At 38.6% G+C, this 24,456-nt stretch overlaps 1 protein-coding gene across 1 annotated transcript in view; it reads right to left on the bottom strand.

Annotated features, from left to right (window-relative positions):
* LETM1 (leucine zipper and EF-hand containing transmembrane protein 1) overlaps positions 1-24,456 on the bottom strand; it is a 1,101,007-nt gene that overhangs the window by 771,238 nt on the left and 305,313 nt on the right. Inside the window, exon 4 of the mRNA XM_044062295.1 lies at positions 12,119-12,262. Within this exon, the coding sequence (XP_043918230.1) occupies positions 12,119-12,262 (144 nt within the window). The remainder of the gene's footprint in view (positions 1-12,118; positions 12,263-24,456) is intronic.

Below are 24,456 nucleotides of genomic sequence, written 5' to 3'. Positions count from 1 at the left end.
CCTTGAATGCACTTGTCCAGCATGTGGGCCCCCCAACCGAGGTCTGAGGTGTCCATTGTGATGGTTTGGCTTGTTTGAATATTGTGGAAGGGCAAACCTGGGTTTGACTGGCATGCCTGAGCCCACCATAGGAACTCTTGTTTCAGGCATGGGATTAGTGGTATTTCGGTTTCCAAGCTGTGCCTGTGTTGAGACCATAAATTCTTTAGGTACCACTGTAGCTTTCTCATATGCAGTCTGGCATGGGGGACCAGGATTATGCAGGATGCCATGAAGCCCAAGGCCTGCAGTACTTTCCTTGCTGTTAGTTTGTTCTGCTTTGTTAATGCCAAGAAGTAAAGAGGAAGTTGTTCTTGTTTTTCTGCAGTTAGGAATGCCATCTGTTTTACTGTGTCCAATTCTGCACCCAAGAATGTTCTTGTTTGGGATGGTATCAGTCTTGACTTTTTAAATTGACTGTGTATCCCAGGGCTTGTAGTAAGCAAATGACTCTTTGTAAGTCTTGTGTCAGCTTGCTTTTGTTGTCCGCTTGTATCAGGCAGTCGTCCAGGTATGGATAAATTTGGATTCCCTGAAGCCTGCAATGAGCGATTACTGATGCCAGGCATTTGAACACTCTTAGATAAGCCAAAGGGCAATGCTGAGAATTGATAATGCTCTGATCCTGCAAGAAATCTGAGGTATCTTCTGCAATTTGGTCGTATGGGGACGTGCAGGTATGCCTCCTTGAGATCTAGAGTTACCAGCCAATACTCCTTGCCCAGCATGGGAAGAAGTTGCTGTAGGGTCAGCATTTTGAATTTTGGAACAATGATGAATGTGTTTAAGGTCGGACATGGTAGAATAGGTCTCCAACTTTTCTCTTTTCTTGGTACTAGGAAGACTCTGGAGTAAAATCCCTTGCCCTGTTCTGTAGGTGGTACCTTTCCACAGCTCTCATCTTTGTTAATTGAGCTATTTGTTTTAGAGCTTCTGTCTTTTGATTTGGTGGTAGGTTTGGCATTCCTCTTTACTGGTAAGGTGTGGAAATGAAACCTGTAGCCTTGGTCTATAGTTTGCAAAATCCACTTGTCTCTTGTGATATAGTGCCAGTTTTTTGAAAATAAGGCTAACTTTCCGCCTAAGGGTGCTGCTATTTGTTCCCGGTGTGAGAGCCAAGTCACTGTGATTGTCCTGTTGCAGTGGTAGTGGTTGTATCTGTGCCTCGTTGGTTATTGCCTTGCCACTGGCGTCCCCTGTAGGCACCTCCTCTGGATTGATTTCTACCTCTGGAACATCTATTCCTGCCTCTCTGAGTTTTAGAGGAGTCTGGAAAGGACCAATTTTTGGAAGGCCAGTTCCTGCTAAACCTTGGCTGAACCTGTAGGAAATCTTTAACTGTTTGTACAGATTTTGCCTTCTCTTCCATTTTCTTCATTACTTGTTGGGCAGGAGAACCAAATAGACTGACCTTATCCATAGGAGCATCTAATACCTTTGCTTTAACATGATCCGGCAAGACCTGTTCTTTCAACCATGCATGCCTTCTTATAACTGTGCCAGTCATGGCTGATCTAAATGAAGCCTCCAGTGCATCATAGCCACATTTTAAAGAATGGTTACTAACCTGCTGAATGTTATTCACCATTTCTAGAACATATTTCTTATCTAAGGAATCATCAGAGGACAGTTTCTTAGTTAACTGATCAAGCATAAACTCTTGGTATTGGATCATATGAAACTGACAGTTCAAAGCTCTAGCTGAGAGAGTAGCAGAGGTGTATACTTTTTACCCCATCTCTAAGGACCTGGATTCCCTTTCAGAACCCTGGGAGATAGTCTCAGGATCTGCAAGGAGCCTTGTATAAGTGGTGATGAGTGTCCGTACCCTGTAAAAAATCGGGCTTGACAGGGGCTGGAGGTAAAGTATCAGGAGCAGTGCAAACATCATTAAATGCATCATCCACAACAGGAAGAACTGGAGGTATAGCTAAGGGCCTATGTTAGTAAGTGTAAAAATGTCCCTAAGCCTTTTCTTGAGTCTGAGAAATCTTGTCCTTGCTTGGAATTGCTCTCATGGCAGAGGCAGAAGGAATAGATTCTTCAGCATCGGAATCTCATAAAGTAGAAAAGCCTCTTGGATGGTCTGTATTGTCTGTATCATCAGAAGAGTCATCTGAGGACACTGGCTCAGGGGCTCTTCTGGAGGTTGAGAGGCCCTGTCTGGGTGAGATTGGGATCCCCTTATTAAAGAGATGAGATCCTCTGCCAGAGTAAGCATTTGGGAACTGGAACTGGGTCTGTGAGAGGGGGCTTAACAGGGACAGACTTAGCAGTTTTGGCTGCTTTAGCCCCTGGCAAAGGCCTTAGACATGGCTGCAGGAGGGAGACATCCAAAGGATGGTGTCCCGAATTTCTGAGAAACCACATTAGTAGGTAAAAAAAAAGAGGGCCGATTCAACTAGGGTGTTGAAGGAAGCACAGGCTAAACAAGCTAGCTACGTGGTGGTCTGGGCCTAAACAAGTAAAAGCAGAAGAGTGGAAATCTTTATGAGGTATGTTTTTTCCCCACAAGTTAACAGTTATTTTTTCTGACATCGGCTGAGGCAGGGCAAAGAGCCCCCCCCATTAGCTTAAGGTTGTTAGAAGTCAAGTAGTAGTATTCGGTGTAATCTCTTTGTAAGGACTGCAGATGCATCCTTGAAGGACATCTGAGCCCACAGTTAGGGATCCATATATAGATGATGATGGACTGTCCTTTGATAACCACATATCTACTCTTGTAAGGAAGTCCTTTTTCATCACATGACTTATACCTACAGGTACTACATCCAGATCCAGGTATGTAGTTGTTCCAACGTACTCTACATTAACTAGGCCAATCATTGACTATAATGCCCTTTTTGTTATGCACATGACCAAAACACTTCTCACAACTGAAACAACCACAATGTTTTCTCAAAAAACAAACAAATAAATAAATAAAGGACCTACAATGTACAAGCTATGCATACCATCTCAAAACCTCATCCCTCTTTTTAATATTATACAGGCTACTGAGAGGCTACCTCTGCCTTGCCTAAACAGCTTTAACAGACCTTATTCTGTTAAATCTGTTAAAAGAATCTAATGGTATTCACAAACAACCACTCAAGATATCTTGATCTCTTTTGCAAATTAAACAGAACATGTTGGAGGGGAAGGAATAGGTTTGCATCACACAGAATACCCTTCTATGAAACCCTCTTACACTCTACATAAAGCAAAGCAATTCTCTTGCCCTACTAAAATGTAATTTGGATCGTTTGGGGATCTCCTGTGTATGCCCGATTATATAACCCTACACCGACAAGCTGAGGTCATCATCCAGACGTACGCCCTCAGGAAGGTAAAGCTTTGGTACCCCAGCTAGATGTCAGCGAGCTACAACCCAGCTATTATGAATACTGCAACAGTGATTTCAGTCAGGACATCCATAAATTCACCCTCACTTTAGCAACTCTGTCCCTGAAGGAAATGGGAAACATAACTGTCTAACACAACCTAGAGATTAGCCAAACAAGGATAACTGTGTGCGCAATATAAGGTCTAAAAACTATCATGAGAATGTAAAGCTATTTTTCATAAGATCCTCACTGATCAGTAGCCTATTATGAACCCATGTACCTATAACATGAGTGGCTAGGACTCCTCCAGTATAAACTCAAATTAAGAAAGTGTGTTAGGGTCCTCCTGCCTTAGCTTAAATCATCTCTAAGATTTCTACTTGCCTCTTCTTCCTTATCTATGTCTGGGTGGGGAGTCTAGGTGCTTTACCTTGCACTTGGTTTTCCTAGCTGCTATCAGGATATAATTCCAGTGTTGAAGAAGCCATACATCTATTAGCTGAGGATACCAGGAACAGCCCTCCAATGTTGCTCGTACTTCAACTGTAGGAGGGTGGATGGATGTCAAAGTAGGCTAATGTGATCTTAAAGGAGAAGCAGTTCTGGGACTCTATGAAAACCAGGGGCACATGCACTGCTGCCTACATCTTAGGAGCTGCCATCAGCGCAAGTCATGTTGAGCTGATGGGCCTGGCACTGAAAGATCACAGGCCAAGTCTGCCTCAACCTCAACAGTTAAAGCTCCAACCAGAATTAAGATCAATGCCAGGGATCTCAACTGCAATGCTCTGAAGGCTGATCCTGGAGACAGAATGGCTGGGTTTGACCCTCAATATCAACAATGGCGTGTCCCTTGAGATGGTACTGAGGAACCGCCTCCTGACTGATAACCTGCAAGGCTTTGCAAATTCCTTCAGCACAGCAACAGCCTTCTCTGCAACTAACACCATCTAAATTAATAACAGTGATGGAATTATCATTGCTGATCTCTTCATTAAGATGACCACGGCAATCAAAACAGTAAACCATAACCTTCTCTTTTGGAGGAAAATACTATTAGGTGGTTACAAAGCTACCGAGATGAAAGAACATTCCAAGTCCACTCCAGTTCACAACTCGCTACTTTGGGTACACTAAATACTGGCGTCCTCCAAGGCTTGGTTCATGGCCTCACTACCGTGCTCTCTCTTCTAATGACACTGCTGAAGACCTCCCCTCTCTAAAATCATTCTGTATGCTAACAATATTCTTCTCCTTCAAGCCCACAAATACCCAGCACTCTTATGATCACAACTTAAAAATTCCTTGTCTAAATTACATCACTGGGAAGCTAACAAACATAATCATAAATAAAAAAATGTTGTGCTTTTTGCCTCTAACTATAAGTTACCTAACCTTCCCCTCGTCTCCATTCAGACACATCCCATCCCTCAGGTAACTGAATGCAAACATCTTGGCCTCACCCTCAACCCCTCTCTAGCCTCTGTACTTCACACCAATAGATTCACAAATAAAGTTCAAACACAACTAAAATACTGCTATAAAATCTCACATCTTCTTAATCTTGAAACAAATATACAGCCCTAGCCAAAAACGTCTTATTTCCCAAGTTGGAATATGGTGTTACATTTCTAGCCTTTAATTCCATCTATAACAGAGAATTCAAATCCCAATAAACAAAATTCATCATTTCATTCTCCCTAAAAACACCCCATTCTCATCACTGGAATCCATTAAAAAGTCTAAACTGGCTGCCAGTCACAGAAAGATCAACCATCCCCCTAGGTATTCTCCTCTTCAACATACTATTATGAGGGATATCACCCTTGTCTCTGAAGAAAGCTGCCTATAAGAGACTCGGTATACTGCTTAAGAAATTGCCAACAAGACTGCATTACCCTAAACAAATCACCTTTTAAAACTGGCATTGGTCTGTATTTTCCAGATTGGGACCAGCTTTGTAGAGCAAACTTTTTCCAGAAGTTCATAAGTAGGTACTAGGCTATTAGCCCTAGGGCCTATACAAGCCTAGCCAAAAAGGTACTATGGCTTTCGCCACCCTAGAAAATTATTTTCCTGTGCCCCCGTCAAGCAGAACCACAGAAGTGATCCCCGGGGTGAATTTCCTATTACCCATGCAATCATCAAGATGTTTCTTGAAGAGTGCTAATGAGGAGCTCTGTTTGACATAGATAAGTAGTCTGTTCCAGAGTATGGGAAGTCTCTGGGACAGGAATCTATCCCTCCAGCATGTTCTGTTTATTGTGGTGAAAAGGTTTAGGTCCCTAGAGCGTGTAGCTCAGAGGGATTGGGATTTCTTTAAGTGGAGCATGTCCAACAGCTCTGGGTTTGACATAGCTTTGTACGTTAGGCAGAGATCACCTCTGAGTAGGCGATATGCGACAGAGTAAAGCTGGAGTTTTTTGAGTCGGTCTGCGTAGGGCATCTGTTTGAGGCCAGTAATCTTCTTTGTGAAGTATTTCTGCGTCCTTTCCAGTTGTTGTAGATGTCTTGTGAGGTACATACCAAAAGGGGCGTTGTATTCTATAATGGGTCTAATGAGTGATGAGTAGAAGGGAACAATGACCTCTTTTTTTTCAGATGAGAAACCTTTTGTGATGAGGTGTGCCACGTAGAAGGATTTCCTGGCCACTGTGGCGATGAGATTATCAAAAGGAGAGACTACTGTCCACCTGTGTCCCAAGGTCTCTTATCACACTTTCGGTGTTAAGTAGACTACCGCCTATGTGGTAGTTCATGGGTACAGAGTTTTTACCAAAGGGGATGACAATGCACCTTTTGGCATTGAGCTTGAGACCATGGCTTTGACACCAGGCATCTGTCTCAGTTAGGCCCTTTTGTAGGATGTCCACATCGTTAGGAGTTTCAATTATGGCTCCTAGTTTGCAGTCATCTGCGAATTTAGTTAGCCAAAGACCTTCTGTGTTAGCCTGTACTTCAGAAAAGTAGATACCAAACAGAAGAGGACCTAGGACTGAACCCTGTGGTACTCAACTTGTCACTGGTCTGAAGTCTGATTTGGAGTCTGCTACTTTCACAGTGTGGGTTCTGTCAGTAACCACTTGGCAACCCATCTTGTAGATTCATAGATTCATAGATTAGTACTAAGCTAACTGCCCTTGCGGGCCATTGTAAGCCTAGCCAATTATCCCTAGTGAGACTCAAACCCTGCACATTGTGTTTGTAAGGAAAACACCTTAACCATTAGGCCACCCTCCCAACCCATAGAGATTTATACCTAGCTTAGTGAGTTTACCTATAATTCCAGAGTGGGGGATGGTGTTGAACGCCTTGGCGAGATCTAGATGATAGGCTCTGTGAACCACCTTACCCCATCTAAGGCTTTGGTGACTGCTTCAAAGAAGTCTATCAGGTTTAGGAGACATGATCTGCCTTTTACAAACCCGAACTGTGTGGGGTCCAGAATTTGTAGATCTCCAATGTCATTGTTTACAAGTTCCATGATGATACGTTCCATGGCCTTGGAGACCAGGCTCGTCAAGCTAATGGGGCGATAGTTCCCGGGGTCTATTGTGCCCCCCCCCCCTTTGTGGAGTGGGATAACAGTCGTGGTGTGCCATTCAATGGGCACAAAGCCTGAGATGAGGCTATGATTGAACATGGTACTTAGTTGGGGTGCCAGTTCATTCTGTAGTCCGTGTAGAAGGCAGCCTGGGATGTTGTCAGGTCCCATGGATGCTGTGTTCTTGGCTTTGGAGAGTGAGGTTTGTACCTGTGCAGCCGCGATTACAGGAACTTAGCATTCTTCTGGTATAAAGATGGGCCATTTAGGGGGTGAGAGGGGTATAAAGTTAGCACTGAACCTATCTGCCAGGATGTTGGCAATATCAGTTGGTTCTGTATATTTAGTGTCATTGTGCTGTAACTCAGAGCAGATTTGAGTGTTGCCATTGAGATTCTTGACATTGCTATAGACTGCTTTGTGGTTGTCTTTAGAATCAGTGGCAATTTTGTTTTCATAACTAGCTTTGAAGGATTTAATGAGGGATCTCAGCTTCTTACTGAGGCTGACCAGGGAGTTCCTCCAATCGTGGAATTTTACTCTTTTTGCAACAGTTTCTTTATTCTGTTGTAGAGTTTGTTTATGGCAGAAGACCACCAGATTGGCTTCGTTTTTTTGGAGGATAGCATCTTGGTTCTGTTAGGGATAGCACGATGCATGCACTTGTGTAAGTGCTTATAAAGTGCATTTATGTAGGATTCAGCAGTCGTACCTCTATTGTCCAACTGCATGGGTGTCGTGAAGTTTGCCACTTCTGTCTTAAGAAGCGTGAAGTTGGCTTTGGAGAAATTTTTTATGGTTGTTTTCCTGACAGGGGGTGGGAGCGGGATGTGGATGTCTAGGGTGATTAGCTTGTGGTCAGATCTGACAAACAAGGAGCTGACCTCTGGTGTGGAACACTGGTCGCCCATGTTGGTGATGACCAGGTCTAGGATATTGCTGCCCCTGGAGGGGATGTGGATAAGCTGATCCAAGGGGTTGGAACTGATGAATTCCAGAAAACGTTGAGCAAAAGAGTTGGTACACGAGTAGTTTTCCCAGTTAATAGTGGGGTAGTTGAAATCACCTATTATTAGGGTGTTGGGCTGTACCTTAATATTTTCCATTGTATCAAGAAAAGAGGAGTGGGAATCCTGGGGCATGGTGTGGGGTCTGTAGCAAGCTACAATCTGAATTGCGGTTTTGCCCAGAGTTAGTTGAACTTGGATAATCTGGGATGCATTATGCTAAGCAACTAACTTAGAGGTGTGGATATCCTTAATGAATATGGACAAGCCTCCACCTTTAGTGTTTCAGTCCGGGTTTGGTGGCTGAAAGGTGTGGTATGAATTACAGCCTGGTAATGCAGAGGTGCTCTCTGGAGCTTTGGACCAGGTCTCTCTGTCAATGCACAGATGTCGATGTCCTCCATTTTAAGGAGTGCCTCGAGTGAATGCATTTTGAGGTTTAGTCTTCTAACACTGAGTAGCATTACCCTCAGATTTTGCTTGCTTGTACCTGTTACAGTGGTGAATTTGTCATTTGAACCTTGCCTAAAAAAGGCACTACAGGGGTGGCAAGAGCCTTTGCCAGTATCCTGAATCTCAAGGGCGACAGGTGCAGGCCATCTGTGGCAAAGCAGCGTGGTCTGTCGATCATGTCATCCCAGGCAGACAGATACTGGATTCCCTTAGAATGACACCAGAAGCTTAGCCAATTGTTGAAGTCAATTATTTTGTCCTTGTACTGTGGTATCATCCTGGGTGATGGCAGGATGCTACTCAGAGCTAGGGTCATACCTGCCTGGGCTACAAGATCGGACAGCTCCTCCATGTCTCTTTTCATGTAGTCCAGGGAGGTACATCTCAGTTCATTCACACCAACATGGACAATGACACAGTCATATTTGTACTTGTTGTGGAGTGACCTGAGTGCTTGTGTTATGTGGCAGATCCTGGCACCGACAGGCAGCTGACAGTAACTTTCTCCTTGTTTAGCCTGGTGAGTGGAACATCACTGTGCCTGACTATAGAGTCACCTATGACTAGAGTGCTAGGTACGTTATGCCTTATGGGCTGTAGTTGAGTGGCGCACCGAGTATGTGGGCTATGTGTCATTTGGGTTGTGTTGTGGGGTCGAGGTTGCTTGCATTTCTGCATTGGAGGTCTCGGTAGTTTGGGCAGATTTTTACTGAGAGCCTCTGTGAATGTAGGTGTGTGTTTTGTGCTTCTGTGTGTGTGTTTTGGTGGTGTAGGTTTTGAGGGACTGTGTGATGAGTGTGGTGCAGTGCAAGTGTTTACCTTCTCCTCTTGACTGTCTAGTCCAGTCTTCAGTGAAGAGAGCTTTGCTTCCAGTTTGGCTATATAAGTGCATCTCTCACAGATCGTAGTGCTGGGTGGTAGGAGGAGAGGGTTGTCTGTGTACATGAGGCAACTGCTGCATTGTCCCAAGATGCCCAGATTCATCAGGTAGACGGGAGAAAACACCGGGAGCTGAACTTTAGACATGCCTGGACAGGTGCTTATTTATTAAGTACTAAAAACTGTTTTGCTCTAGATAAAGGAGGAAAGTTGAGTGCTGTAGTAATTTGCAGCTTATTTAGTGCTTACAACGAGTTCTTGACAAGTGCTGAGCTCAAAGAAACAGATCTGAGTAAAGTAAAGTCAAAGACCTCTGCTTAAGGAGGTTGAATGCAAATGTTTCAATAGTAATTGATAAATGTAACCCCCAACCTAAATCTCTAACCTGTATATAATTTAATCTTTTTTTGCTATTTACATTTGTCTTTATATAGTACTTTATGTTGCAGTTTTCTTCCATTATGACCTCTTTGTACACTCATATACAGCCTAGTATTTACCTATCAGTCAGCATACTATTACAAGCCTAGCCAATAACAAAAGGTCAGACTCAAACCTTGGACCTTGTATTTGTGAGGTAAAGACCTTAACCATTATGCTGACTCCGTGCATGCTGTACTCGTGAATTATCTCTATGATATTCCATTTTGTACTGTCACTCATTCTACCCTATGCAATTACTATTTACTTACTGCTGCTATGCAAGTATCTTTTTTTGTTTACCTTACTTTATCTGTGTAACCTACCATCTTCACCTTGTTGCACTGTATATCTCTAATTATTGTCCACTTTACTTTTTTCACTGTAGAAAGCTACATTCTCTTTGTTCATTCGCTTTGTTGCTTGCACATCTGTGTAATGTTGGCATGATCTATGTACATTCTGTTTGTGCCACTGTGCCCAGGCCAAGGCTGAAAAGGGTCTTCATACCAGCTCACCCACCTGGCTATCAAATAATAAATACACTTGAGAACAGTAAGCTCAACACCAATGGTACTGCTGATATTTAAGTGGTTCACTCCAAAAGTTGCATCACCATAATCAAAACTTTACTCAACTTCAAAACATACAATGGCATCATCCCAGATAATAAAGGATTGATCTTCAGTCAAAATCGGGATCTAGCATGGACCCACTAAGAAAAGAAACCAGTTAGGAGGTGGACTCACCTAGCTGCTAAGAAGGGGGAGAATTGAAGTCACACACTTTAAACTGAAAGAAAATGTCCACTAAATTCACAATAATCCACCTCAACAGATACAGAATGCATGGACCTCAAGGACTTAACAGTGTGTGGGCTAGCAGTTCACAGTTTGGACTTTGAAACAATAGATGAAATGCTGCTGGGGACTAGGTCTGGGGATCACAGCCTCATTACTTACAGTGAGGTGGAAATGCCTATTGTCTTAAGCTTTTCAGGGGGAGCAGGGTAATCTGGCTTCACTGGGGATGGCTTCATGAAGCTCTCAGCACTGGAATTGCAGGAAAGGAAGAATCTGTAACAACTTCAGGTGCTGGAATGCCCTCAAGCTTCTCCACCTCCAAATGGTTATTTCCGACTTTTATAGCACAAGGATTAAAAGAAACTCAAGGCTCTGAAAATTATCTTCATATAAAGATTTACACACTTGTACTGTCGGTTTTGTTGGGGAGGTGGCTCTTGACCCTGCATTTGCATACTTTTGAACTCCTCTGACTAAGTACATTGCCACAAAAAATGGCAACACTTCCACAGAGAGAATTCCTACATCTAAATCACTTCATTAAAACATTTACAATATCCAGCAATAACTATTAACGGATGGAAAACCAACAAACAGCACTTCACCAACCATAAAAGTCTGAAGGAAAGGAAATGGGATCTAGTCGGGGGGGGGGGGTGACTTAAAACAAACTTAACTAAACTGGCATAAAAAAATAGAGCAGACTAACCCAAATGAGGAAGAAAGTGCAACAGAAGAGACAGATCACAAACTAATGTACTGACTGTGACAGAATAAATAAAAAAATACTGTTCTAAAAAAGGTACCATAGGGCACACTCTCCCGAGTGAGGCAACTTACAACATGCCTTACAGTATACTTTTTCTAGGGGATTATAGGTAAAGGGACAGAGTGGCCTGGGAAAGCTGTCATAGCTGGACTAAGTCTTGCCATTCTCAGTTCTACTTGTGATAAGAGTGGAGCGCCAATATGAGATCTACAGTTCTAAGCTTGAAAAATCAACTAAGTCAGCTGCTTGTTCAAACGCAAAATTTATATATTCTTTAAAATGCTGTGTCAGTATAGTAATTAAAAAAAAACAGACTGAGGCTAATGGTCAGAAAAAAAGGGAAAGAAATTGCAGTACGCTCACTACAAGACAGTGAGGAGAAGGACAGAGAGATAGAAAAGAACAAATACAGGCAGGAGAGATCACTGTAAACAATCCTTTGTTAAGGGGAATTGTTAACTAAAAAATTATACCATGATGACAAAAACTTTTGCTGGAAAACAAAATTACACAGAATGGCAGCCCCCCATTAGACTACACTGAGTATTACAAGTTAGAAAAAAATCATCAATTACTATTGTGTACGAATATTAGTTATGCAGAAAAATTCAAAACTGCAATAAAAACATGCTTTTTTATTTCTTGGTGCAACTATCCTTTAAAATTTCTATATTTAGAGATGTTTTCTTTTTTACTGCATTGGGCATGGAGATGACAGCTGAAGAGGCTCTGAAAGAATTCATTTACCAACTGTAGCAAATATCTACAAGCTGAAGATGCTTTCAAAGAATTCATTCACCAGCTGTAGCAAATATCTACATAAAGGCTGAGTATTCAATATAAAACAAATGATTTCCAGAAATTTGATAACCACCTACCTTTTTTGATTTTGTCTCAAAGGTTGAAGGTAACATGTTGGGAAACAGTTTGATTGCAACAGGAAGCAAGAATTCCATGAAAGGGACAATGACAAACACAAGAAAAGGGACCAGGCGAAAGACGTCAGCACATATCCTTAAAAACTGTAAAATAAAGCAATAATCAAATAGTTACTCACTAAATGAAAACAGGAAAATTTAAATGTGCAACAGTTGTTTACAGTCTACATAGTGCTGCCCTTTCTATAAACAATCCAGTAAAGAAAACAAAATTTTAGTTTTTTACCCAATTTCCTCTCTTTAGAGTAACCGTTCTCCTCAAAACTGCAAACCACTTTTAAGAAATATGATCGATTTAAAAATGTACACTTAAAATTATCACTTTAAATCATAAAGCAGTAGGTCTTCAGTATCTTGCATTTTTCAATCCCAGAGCCCTTAAAGAGGAGGGCAGTTAATTTCTTTATTCATCAGTTTCTAATTTTCCAACAGAAGCTTTCAGAGGCATTTAAATAACATTCACATCTCGCAACAGATGCAGTCTGGTTTTATATTAGGAAAGTGCGTTCACATTACCATAATATAAACCCAATTAAAAAAATAATACTGCTTTGGTAGTACAGCAGTTATGAAAATGCATCATTATCTTGATGAAGTTTAGCAGAAGACGTTTAAATCTATGAGTAGCCAATGATTTATTTTAATTTACTTTATTTATGTTTTGTTTTGTTTAATGAGTTATCCTTGCTGGGATCAATGACTTTTTCAAACTGGACTCAAGGAGATAGAGTTCCCAAAGGAAATGAAAAACACAAATCCAAAAACTGATATATAAGGCTTTGTAGAATTTAGGGAAATGTGTGCAATACTTCAGTCACATAGATAGGGTGTGTATCCTGTTTATAATAAATAGGTTTGCACTTCATAGGTTCATACTAGGCTATCTGCCCGAGGGCATTTATAAGCCTAGCCCATTGTTTTGTGGCTTCACACCTTACCTATATTTGAACTGGGGAATTTTATTTGCTGTGCCTCTGTGCTGTCGACACACTGAGGCAAGCTGCGGTGGTGGTGCTACGGTAGCGTTGTCGCCTCACAGTAAGACGCTGTCCGGTTCGATTCTCAGCTAGAGCGTCTTCTGCGTGGAGATATGGGTGAATGGGCGTACCTTCGTTGAAGGTTGTGCATCAGGGCTGGTAACTCGGCACGTAAAAATCAACTACCAATCATTAGCGGACCGGAGTTCCGCTGTGGCAACCCCTAAATGTGAAAAGCTGAAAGACGCAAACAAACTTGCAAGCTGCGTGACTCTGTCAATTAACCAAATAATGATCATAACATAACCCTTAAAACAGACTTGTGCCTAATGGGTTTATCTATTTAAAAATATAACAAAAATGGCCCCTTGGTCAAATGTTCTTACATCCTCAATCATAGATACAAAAATAATAATAATCTAATTTTAGGGACAGCAGTAAACATGAAACAGTGTATATTACAGAAAGTGTAGAAAAAGACATGAAATGACACCAACTCAGAATGAAACACAAAATGCAATTAGCACATCCTGAATAATTTTTTTTTTTTACTTATTTTTGTTGATGATGAAAGAAAGTTGGTCTGCAATGGACTCATTTCAGCCACAGTCCAGGCGTTACAACAAAGAAAAGAAAAGGGCAACAGCACAAAGCAATGAAAATATACCAATACAGTACAATAGTGGTTAATAAGCATACAGTAATCTGGATACTGCAGAATAAATTATAGCAAGTGAGGAGTATGTCAGTGAAATTGAATACTGGAATATCTGGTGTGTGTGTGTGTGTGTGTGTGTGTGTGTGTGTGTGTGTGTGTGTGTGTGTGTGTATATATATATATATATATATATATATATATATATATATATATATATACACACACACACACACACACACACACACACACACACGTATGTACATATATTAAGAATTGTTTCATGGGGTAAGTATGGTCCTGCCCATGAACAGTTTGTGTATGTATCTATATATCTATCTATCTATCTATATATATATATATATATGTGTGTGTGTGTGTGTGTGTGTGTATGTATATATATATATATATATATATATATATATATATATATATATACATACACACATATATATATATATATATGTATATATATATGCATATATATATATATATATATATATATATATATAAATATAGATACATACACAAACTGTTCATGGGCAGGACCATACTTACCCCATGAAACAATTCTTAATATATGTACATACGTGTGTGTGTGTATATATATATATATATATATATATATATATATATATATATATACATACACACACACACACACACACACACACACACACACACACACACACACACACACACACGCATATTTACAAGCAGGATGAGCAAAGGAGAGTGTTGGAGTTGTGGTGAAGTACTGGATGGGAATTAGCTAAAAGGTGGGAGCTGATGGTTGAAGGGAGGAAAGTTAGGGGCAATTAGTAGTAAAGGAGGTAGATGGAGAAAGAATACTGGCAAAGAGAGGAATATAAACATAAAGCCATAGGATTAATGCAGTAGAAGAGGCTGAGGGCTGTAGACAAAGAACTGATGGTGAAAAAGGGACCCAACGTGGAAGGAAATTGTTTACTTGCCTCAACAAAGAAATGCTGAAAATTTGGGTCACCCTTGAATTAATGTTCCCCTCTTATCAAAACTCTTAAGCATCTAAGCTGCAGCTGCAGCAGGGACAGGCAGAACTTACTTGCCCAAGGGAGAAATTAAAATCTTGGTTTTAACATCTTGGAGAAGATTCTGAAAATGTAGCCAAGAAAATCTTCTCATAACTGACCCAGAAGCAGCAGCCCTGGAAGCATTATCAGCAGAATCACACGAGCAAATTTAATGCATGTTTAATAACACGAAAAGCATAAATTAGAGAGGCATTCAATGAATTATTCACATCAGAAGATGGAATGTTAGCAATTAGCTTTTCTATAAGACAAAAGTAAAAAAAAAAAAAAAAAAACTTTAGCATGCGAGTCTGGCCGCTTAACTTCCAGAATCCTAAAGTGGAAGAATAAAAAACTTTTTCCAAATTTGTCAAAAGCTTTTCCATCACAGTTTAGTGGGGCATGGCCAGGATTAGACTAGGGTAGCAGCACTTTTCTCTTGCTCTGCTTCTACATATATTTCTGACTGGAAATTATATTTCTAAACAATTCTAAACAACTTAATTGAGTGAATTCCGATAAATCTTGCAGTGTTTGATGATTGTATCAAAGAACTATTTTTACATCTTCCATCATTTTCCTGCCAAATTCTTCGTGAGAAATATTCATCACTGTATCTAGCCTTATAACAAATCATACAAAGTTATCTTCACAAGATTCTGTACTTAAAAAAAGAGATTCATTCAGTACTAACAATCAAGAATTACCACTTTAGATAAATTTGATACCAAAACTGTGGATTTTAAACAGAATTGTTCCAAACAAATGGAACAAATCAAAGAAGCTCTGCAGCTGCAGAAGACCCAGATATCAGGCACTGTTAAAGCAAAATACTCTTCTAGTAAAAATTGATGACCTTGAAAACAGATCTGGCAAGAATAACATCCATATATTAGGATTACCTGAAAGAACAGAATGTAATAATATGATTATTTTTTTATCTTCCTAGCTCCCTAAAATTTTAGATTTACCAGAAGCACTCTCATTCAGCATCGACAGAGCACATGAATCCTTAGCTACTCCTGCATTTAAAAACATTTCTCCGAGGTCTATTATTGTTATTTTTCCCTCTTAAGATATTAAGACTGCCTGGGCTAAATCATCACTTAAAACAGATGGATGTAACATTCGTTTTGACAATGACTATTCTGCAGCAACAACATCCAAGAGAAAACAATTTCTTCCACTCGTTAGATAACCTAAGAAAAAAACAAATAAAAAGTACATCTGCTGCCCTCTGCCAGATTAATGATTTTCCTTTCAAAGCTAAACTTTTTGAACATCAGGACCCTGCATTGTCATATCTAAAACTAAAACTATTAAAACAAACAGAATATATGGATTGGTCCATTATGTCCTTAAAGAGACAAGCAGAGAAAAATGGATGGAAGGTAAATGAAAAAAAAGAAGAAAAAATGAAGAGACAAATAATTGGTTTCTTAATTTACATATAAAGAAAATAAAGTGCTAAGGATTGCTTTTCTCCTTATATAAATATGTCTATTCTTTATCTTTCTATTTTTAAACAATACTGGTAAAGATCTCATACTCCTCTATAACATGAAGAGAAGTTAGAAAATCAGCAAGAAGTGTGTATTACAAGGAAACCTAACCTTTTTACTTGCCTATTTTATAAACAACCAATTCTTTCTCGATATATTACAATAAAATATTATTAGGTACTTTTTTAATATCAATCCTTATTTAAAAGAAGCATATAGCCGCTATACCAAAATTTACACCATGGTGATGGATTCACAGTTGGTTACCATTAAGCTAATTCATGCTTTGTCTATGTGTTTCAGTTGCTGTTGCACTGAGTTTAATTACATTAGTTTACATATCTAAGTCTCCAAGTTGTCTTATTCCCATAAATGGAAAATTATTTACTAAAAAAAGGACTGGTGCTTCAAGTTGCATTTCATGTTTTAAAAGCATTAACACTGAAAAAAGTGCCTTACAGGGGAAAAATAGACATATTTTATGAATGTAGATGTGGGCTTGCGTGACTGTAATTCAGTATAACATTTGAAGAGTTGTTTTACCATTACGAATAGTACAGCCTGAAAGTTGTTTACCTCATTAGTTTATGGGCTTTGATAATCTGTAGTTGTTGTGCCTTACCAGATGAATTGAGGTGTGTTTGTTTTTGGGGGAGGGGATAATTCCATTCTCTGTGGATATATTTCATGTTACAGTTCACAAATGACAGGGCTGTGATGCTTGGAACAGATTTAAAATTTCTCCTTATAGATTTGTTATATGTGTTCCTTAGTCTTGATAATGAGATGAAACACTGTCAGAGAATTACAGAAACATGTTTTCTGGTTACAAGATGCATTCGTAAAAAGTAATAATAAAGACTTTTTCCTCTAGTGCTTGATCTTCCTCATAGGTTAGTACTAAGCTAACTGCCCTTGCGAGCCATTTCAAGCCTAGCCAGTTAACCCTTGTGAGACTCAAACCCTGCGCCTTGTGTTTGTATGGCAAACACCTTAACCTTTAGGCCACCCTCCCAACATCTTACTTAAACACCTGAAGCTTTCTCTGGCAAACAACATGAGCTTTGTGAAGTTTCCCACCCATGCAGACAGGGCTGTTAATAACTTATGATTTTGCCTGTGGACAGCTTTAGAAGCCTAATTTAAATAATAGGTGGAACCTATGAATAATGCATTAGCTCAAATGTCACTAAATTCTCAGCTGAAAAAAAGTCAATGAAAGCATAAAATTGTGAATGGGGAATACAATAAGACACAAACTCTGACTTCTTTTATATTGTACTATTAAAACATTGTAGCTTAATATAATTCACTATGCTATAGTAGGTTACCAAAAGTTTATTTTTCTCTTTCTAGATGATTAGTTTTGATATCTTTTTTTTTAATGAAAAATAAGCACATGGACATACCACCTTTATTATATAAAGCAGTATTGTTTGTTATTTAAGAAAGCTATGCAAAGCATGTAAACTAAAGATTTGGTGAATGTTATATTTACATTAAGATCTGTCAAAAGTGTTGTTCTCTATCATTTAATAAGAAAAACAAAATAATGCTGCATGTACTGTGATATATTCTCGAGTACATTTCTTGAAGATTATACATGAATGTACATATTAAGATGTTTCACAGAAGCATTGCATTAATAGTGATGCAAACATTTATATATATAAATTATTAATATATTAATAATATTATAATTTTGGTACCCAAGATTATTTTAAGGGGTACACACAAGGTTAGGCTTGGGTGGTCTAGCATTTACAGACTGTATCTGTCTATTAGAGACATGGATGCTGGGCCAGGGGTAAATTTCCAATTCCCCGTCCACTGGTCCAAGTTCCATTTGAATTGGGTTAGGGAAAAACTCTTAACTCGCATGGATGGGAAGCCTGTTCCAGTTAAGGGATAGTCTCTGAGACGCATGCCTGTTCCTCCAACATGTCCTACTTATGTCACAGATAAGATATAGGGCCCTAGATCAGGTAATTCTGCTATTTGTTTTGCAAAGATGCAGCAGGTCCATCAGAGTGTAATCAAGGGATGTCTTGTAAGCCAGACACTGATCACCTTTCAGTAACCTGTAGGAGACAAGAGTGCAATGATAGGACTTTGAGGTGGTCTGTATATGACATGTTGCTTACACCTTATATTATTTTTGTGAGGAAACTCTGTGGATATTCTAGTTGTTGTATGTGTCTGGTCAGGTACATACCAGAGGGGGCATTGTACTCAATGACTGGACTAATGAGGGCTGAGAAAAGTGAGCAGCGACGTCCTTGGACCTAGGTGCTATACCCTTGCTTATAAGTTGCATGACATAGAATGATTTCATTTCTGCGATAGACACATGATGGTCAAAGATTACGTTACTGTCTACATGGGAAGTCCCTGACTACTGGGCCTACTCTTAGGGGTGTATTATTAATATGGTAGTTTCCAGGGGTAGCCATCTTCCCAAAGGATACTGTGATGCATTTCTTGGCATTGAGTTTTAGACTGTAGTTCTAGCACCAGTTATTAGTTTGTGTCAGGCTTTATTGGAGTGTATTTGTGTGAGTCTATGACTGTACCTAGTTTGCAGTTGTCTGCAGACTTGGTCAGCTAGAGGCCCTTAATGTTGACCTTGACTCTAGAGAAGTAGATCTCAAAAAGAGTCCTGAGGGAGTCCACTAGTGACCAGTTTCTTTTTGGAGATGGACTGCTCTATCCTAACTTCTTATGTCCTACCTGTGAGCCATCTGGCTATCCAGTGGTTGACATAGGGTTTATATCTAATTTCATGAGTTTGTCTACAATGCCCAAATGGGGTATTGTGATGAAAGCATTGACCAAGTCAAGGTAGGCAGTATGTACTGTTTCACCCTCATCCATTGTTTTGGTGACCTTCTAGAAGCAGTACAGCAGGTTGAATAGGCATGATCTACCCTTGACAAAACCAAACTGGTTTGGGACCAGAGTCTAAACATTTTCGTTGTTCTTGGCTTATCCTTTCCATGATAGCACTTCTATTGCTTTGCATATGATACTAGTCAGACTTATGGGTTTGTAGTTATTGGGGTCTGTAGATGACCCACTCTTGTGTAGAGGTATGACAGTTTCAGTCCTCTATTCACTTGGCATGGAGCCTGCCTCATGGCTATGGTTAAACAAGAATTCTAGTGGTCTTGACAGGTTGTTTCGTGCTGTTAAGGAGGTATTTTGGGATACTGTTGGGGCAGACTGATGCACTGTTTTGGTCTCAGAGAGTGCATGGAGGAGATGTTCACTAGTGATAATTGGGGGAGTTGCATAAAAAGAGTATTTCATGACATATGTCTGGAGGGAGGGGGCTAAGGTTGGAGCTGAACTTGTTAGCTAGTAGATTTGCTGCGTCTCCTGGCTCAGTATAGATGGCTCCATTAACAACTAGTTTGGCACATTGTTGTGTGCTGCCTTTAAGGTTGTGAACATATCTGAAGAAAGCCTTGTGGTTGACCATGGCCTGGGAAACTACTTCTACCTCAAATTTGGCTTTTATAGCTTTGACTAACTCTCTGAGTTTGTTTAGATAGATGAGGATATGTTTCCAATCATTTAACATTATCGTGTGAAAAAAAATGTCCTTGTAACACTCTAGAGCATTCTGTTTTCTGAGTCCTCTTGTCTAGTCATGCTTTCTGAGAGTGAAATTCTAGCTAGATGACAGGAACCGGGAAGTGACAATAAACTGCAATGGTGATTATACCTGAAGTGCACAGTGTTCATCTCTTGGTGCTGCCTTTTCAACACACCTTTGTAAGTAACTTTGTAATGTAGTTAGTAAAACAAATGAATTTGTTAAAAACCTGAAGACTGATCCTGAAGAAGGCCTAGAAAGAATTAAATTAATTTTATATAACATGGAATGGTCAAAACCATACTAGAAATTAGTGGGCCAAGTTTGTGCTCACTAACTTTTTGTATGATACTGTGTGGGCACATTACTGCAACTAAGTACAAAACATCATTTCGGCAAGCACTATATGGATACTTTTAAGTCCTTTACTCAAAATAAATGACAGCTGCAGGGAGACTCTAAGAGTTCATCAAGCAGCCTTCAATAGGTTTTGAACCACCATTGAATGCATAACCTTGCTTTGCTATGTTACAAATACAGCATTCTTTAGCAACATATGATATGATAACAGTAGAACAATCTATTAGCATTCAAAAATGCCCAACTGGAGCTGCTGTAGCTTGTGGGATGGCTGTGATGCATACCTTCAGTAAACATTCACTTGGAAAGCACACGTGCAGAAAAAGGTAGACAGTAATGATGATGGAACTGGGAAAAGGAAGAAATTGAGGATTTAATAGAGATGTGTCAGGGCATATAAGCAAGTGTGAAAAAAGCAGATGCGGAGGTGTGTTAGCTGGTCAGAAAATGGGTGCAAACAGAAAATTTGCATAAAATTAATCTGTGCCTCACTGGCATAGGTAGTGCTGATTGTGAAGTACTGGATAACAGAAGCAGCTGTAATTAATATGGCCATGAAATTGAAATGTTTATGAAAAGTCCATTGATGATGGGTATTACACATACATGGATCAAAATGTTGGAAAAAGCTCTAAATTCACAACAAAGCACCTAGACACCCAATTTAATTCAATTAATTAATCTGAAGTTGATGTTGCATATTTGTCCACACACCCTTGTGTCCCCCTATACATATTTTAAAAGGTGTACAACCATATGCATATGCAGCAAATTTAAGCAGCAGATTTAACTGGCTCCTATTAGCAAGCTGCATTTATTGTGGAAGGTTTGCTCATGGGCCTCTGCTGAAAAATGGCACTGCACAGTCAGACACTGAGATCAGTAGCTTGCTCAGATTCATGTTTTTTTTTATAAGTGGCACTGCAAAAGAAAGGAAGGAAGGGTTTACCTGTATGATGACTCCTCATGCTTATGCAGCTAGGATGATAGAACAGAAAGTGTAGAAATGCTGATAACTATTTAATGACTGGACAAGGAAATGGTATAACACATTTCAGATTAAATTAAATGCAACGTATTTTATCTGGAAAGCAAAGACCCATTTAAATTAAATGCAAAGTATTTTATTTGGAAAGCAAAGACCCATTAAAATAATTCACCAGTATTAAGGAAAACGATACCAAGAGTAAATTAGCAGGGAGACCTAGAAGTAGTGATACCAGATGTCATAAAGTTAAATTGGTAATCTGACAGAGCAGAAGTAATGAATGGACACATGATGGAATATGCAGGGATACACACTGTGAGCAGAATGTACAGGAGGGACAGGTCCATAACCCAGAGACTGCCCATGCTATGGAATAGACTTCCCATACATGTCAAGCAGGGCACCTCACTGACCCTCTTCAAGAGAAATCTTGATGAGTGGATGGGAAACAGAAAGCATGATGTCAGGGTAATCCTATGGCTAGGTTTGTAAAGGCCCCAGGGCCATCAGCTTAGTACACATCTATGAACATATATTATATATATATATATATATATATATATATATATATATATATATATATATATATATATATACGCATATGATACTGGCAACCTTTTTATTACAAGCTTGATGTTAATGTCATGAGTATGTTATCATTACACTTGAAGTTATCAAATACAAAACAAAGAAAGAAAGCAACCTTATGTTTAACAGGGATGACACACGATGTGTTAGTTTTATTATAGTAAACTGCTGAGCACAAATAGCAATACATTATTGTTTAAATGTTTCATGATATCTATTTATCTATTATTCCATTTTCACTGAATGAAAATAGATGATTCCAGAAGGAAACTGATATTTTTTGAGGCACATAATAGGAATCTAACTGTAGTACAGCAGTTTCTCCCCTTTTCAAGATGACTGTGGATGAGATTCAAAATTGTATATAGTTATCAAACAGCAATAAGACATTTTATTTATCTCCTAGTGTTTTAATGAACATATACAAATGAGAAATATGTAAGCTAAGGAACTACTTTGGGACATATAATACTTTTTTTTTTTTATTTTTCACACATGTATACCATTTTTAAAGGATACAGACTTGTGTTCACTTTGCTGTTAATGACAATTTTGTTTAAATGAAGCACAGGGGGTTGGGCTTTTTGAATAGTAGATGGGAGGGTTTGCTTGGATGGTTAGACTATTCAGGCAGGGAGTGTTAGACTCTGAGGGGGTTTGAAGGATTTTAAAAGTGTTTAGTTACATTAAAAGTTTTTTGTTTTTTGTGGGTGTGTACAATAACAATTATGTATCTAATCAAACTTTTAAGCACTAGTGTCAGTATGACTATTAATAAGCAGTTCTTTAACAAGAGAGAGATATTATGCTGGATTCATGCAGTTAATTTTAACAGAGTTACATCTACACTGTTGTCTTTTACAATGTTAATGGATTGAATAACGGTTGCAAGAGGGACAGTCTAAACAAATATCTGAATTTATTTAACTCTCATGTTATTTTTTTATTTATTTACATTTTACATAAAACACACCAGTCGACAGAAAATACAGACATAATACTAAGTCTTACTCTACATTATCTAGTTCACAACATAATAAAAAAGAGGATTTGCTATATTATAGAAACATGCTTTGCCTATGCCTAAAATCAGACACCTACATGGATGATAAAGGTATGCTTTGTTCTGTTACCCTAGAATATAATAAGCAAATATTAACTTATACTGGATTCCTGGACTAAGAATTAAAACTACTGAACACGTAATTCAAATTTCAAGAGGCAGCATCATACTAGCAGGAGATTTTACACTGTACATTGTCACCAAAGGATACTAATACAACAGGTAAAGGGAAAATACAGGCATCAGCAAAGGCACTATTTAAGTTAACTAAACTATTTCTCCTTGAGGACATAAATGATTTCGCAGATCCAGAATCACTTTTCATTACTCGCTATTCACATAGACACAGAACATAATCCAGAATTAATAGAGTATATGTCTCCAATGAGATAAACTAGGCAAAGTTAAAGTGGTATCTTGCCCGCTTTCAGATAACAATGCAATCACTTTTGAGATGTTTTTAAAATCTAATAATAACATTAAGAAAAGGGGGATAACAGCATATATAACTTGCTTAAAGGATTTTAAGGACTTTTTTATTAAAGAAATTCTCTCTTTTATCTTTTATAGAAATTAACAACACAGGAGATATTTCGGAAATCTATGTGATGCACTAAAAGCATACCTTTTTGGTAGAGTCACCAATTGGCTCTCAATAAAGAAAAACAATGGGACAAAGAGCTGTATGATATACAAGAAAAAACTTGGCAAACTAAAATGGAAAATCAGACAGGTAGCGATAATAACACATAAGAGATTAATAATGTACATAAGTATTTGAAAATTTACATAATAAAACTAGGATTCATCTAGAAAAGTTTAAGATAATTAATTTCTCTATTAAACCAAAATCTATGCACAAGTTAGCTAACAGAACAAAAGCACTTAGTAAGTCTAACCATATAAAGGATATTTACTCACATAAGAGAAAAAAAGCAGAAAATATTTTAAAAGAATTTAGAAATTATTATAATAAAAATCAATATAATGTAACAGACTCAAAAGGGATAATCAAAACTTTAATAAAAACTTATAAAAAATAAATTATCTTATGACCAAGTGAAATTAATTGATAAGCTTGGCTCAATGTCTGAAATTTAAATTAAATTAAAACCTAACAAAACAAAAGGTAATGATGGACTTGTACCAGAACTCTACAAGTTAATACCTAAAGAATTACACAAAGTTTTTTTCTACAGTTAAAGACTTGACAAAAGTTCCCCCTCCTGGAAATATACTCTTACCTCCACAATTTTAAAAACTAACAAAGATCCAACTGAATGTTCTTCGTACACACCAATTTCTCTTTTAAATGTATACTATAAATTATTCATGGCAATTCATGTCAATAGATTAAAATGTATTCTACCTTCCATGATTAATGAGGATCAAACAGGTTTTATTCTAAATTGAAATACTTATGATAATATCAAAAGAATAATTACAGTAATTGACTATGAAAACAAAACAGGAGAATCTAACATTAATGAGTCTA

The sequence above is a fragment of the Protopterus annectens genome, chromosome 2.part1, assembly GCF_019279795.1.
Source record: "Protopterus annectens isolate FY-2018-M chromosome 2.part1, PAN1.0, whole genome shotgun sequence".
Lineage (NCBI taxonomy): Eukaryota > Metazoa > Chordata > Ceratodontiformes > Protopteridae > Protopterus > Protopterus annectens.
This window is presented reverse-complemented; position numbering and strand designations above follow the sequence as displayed.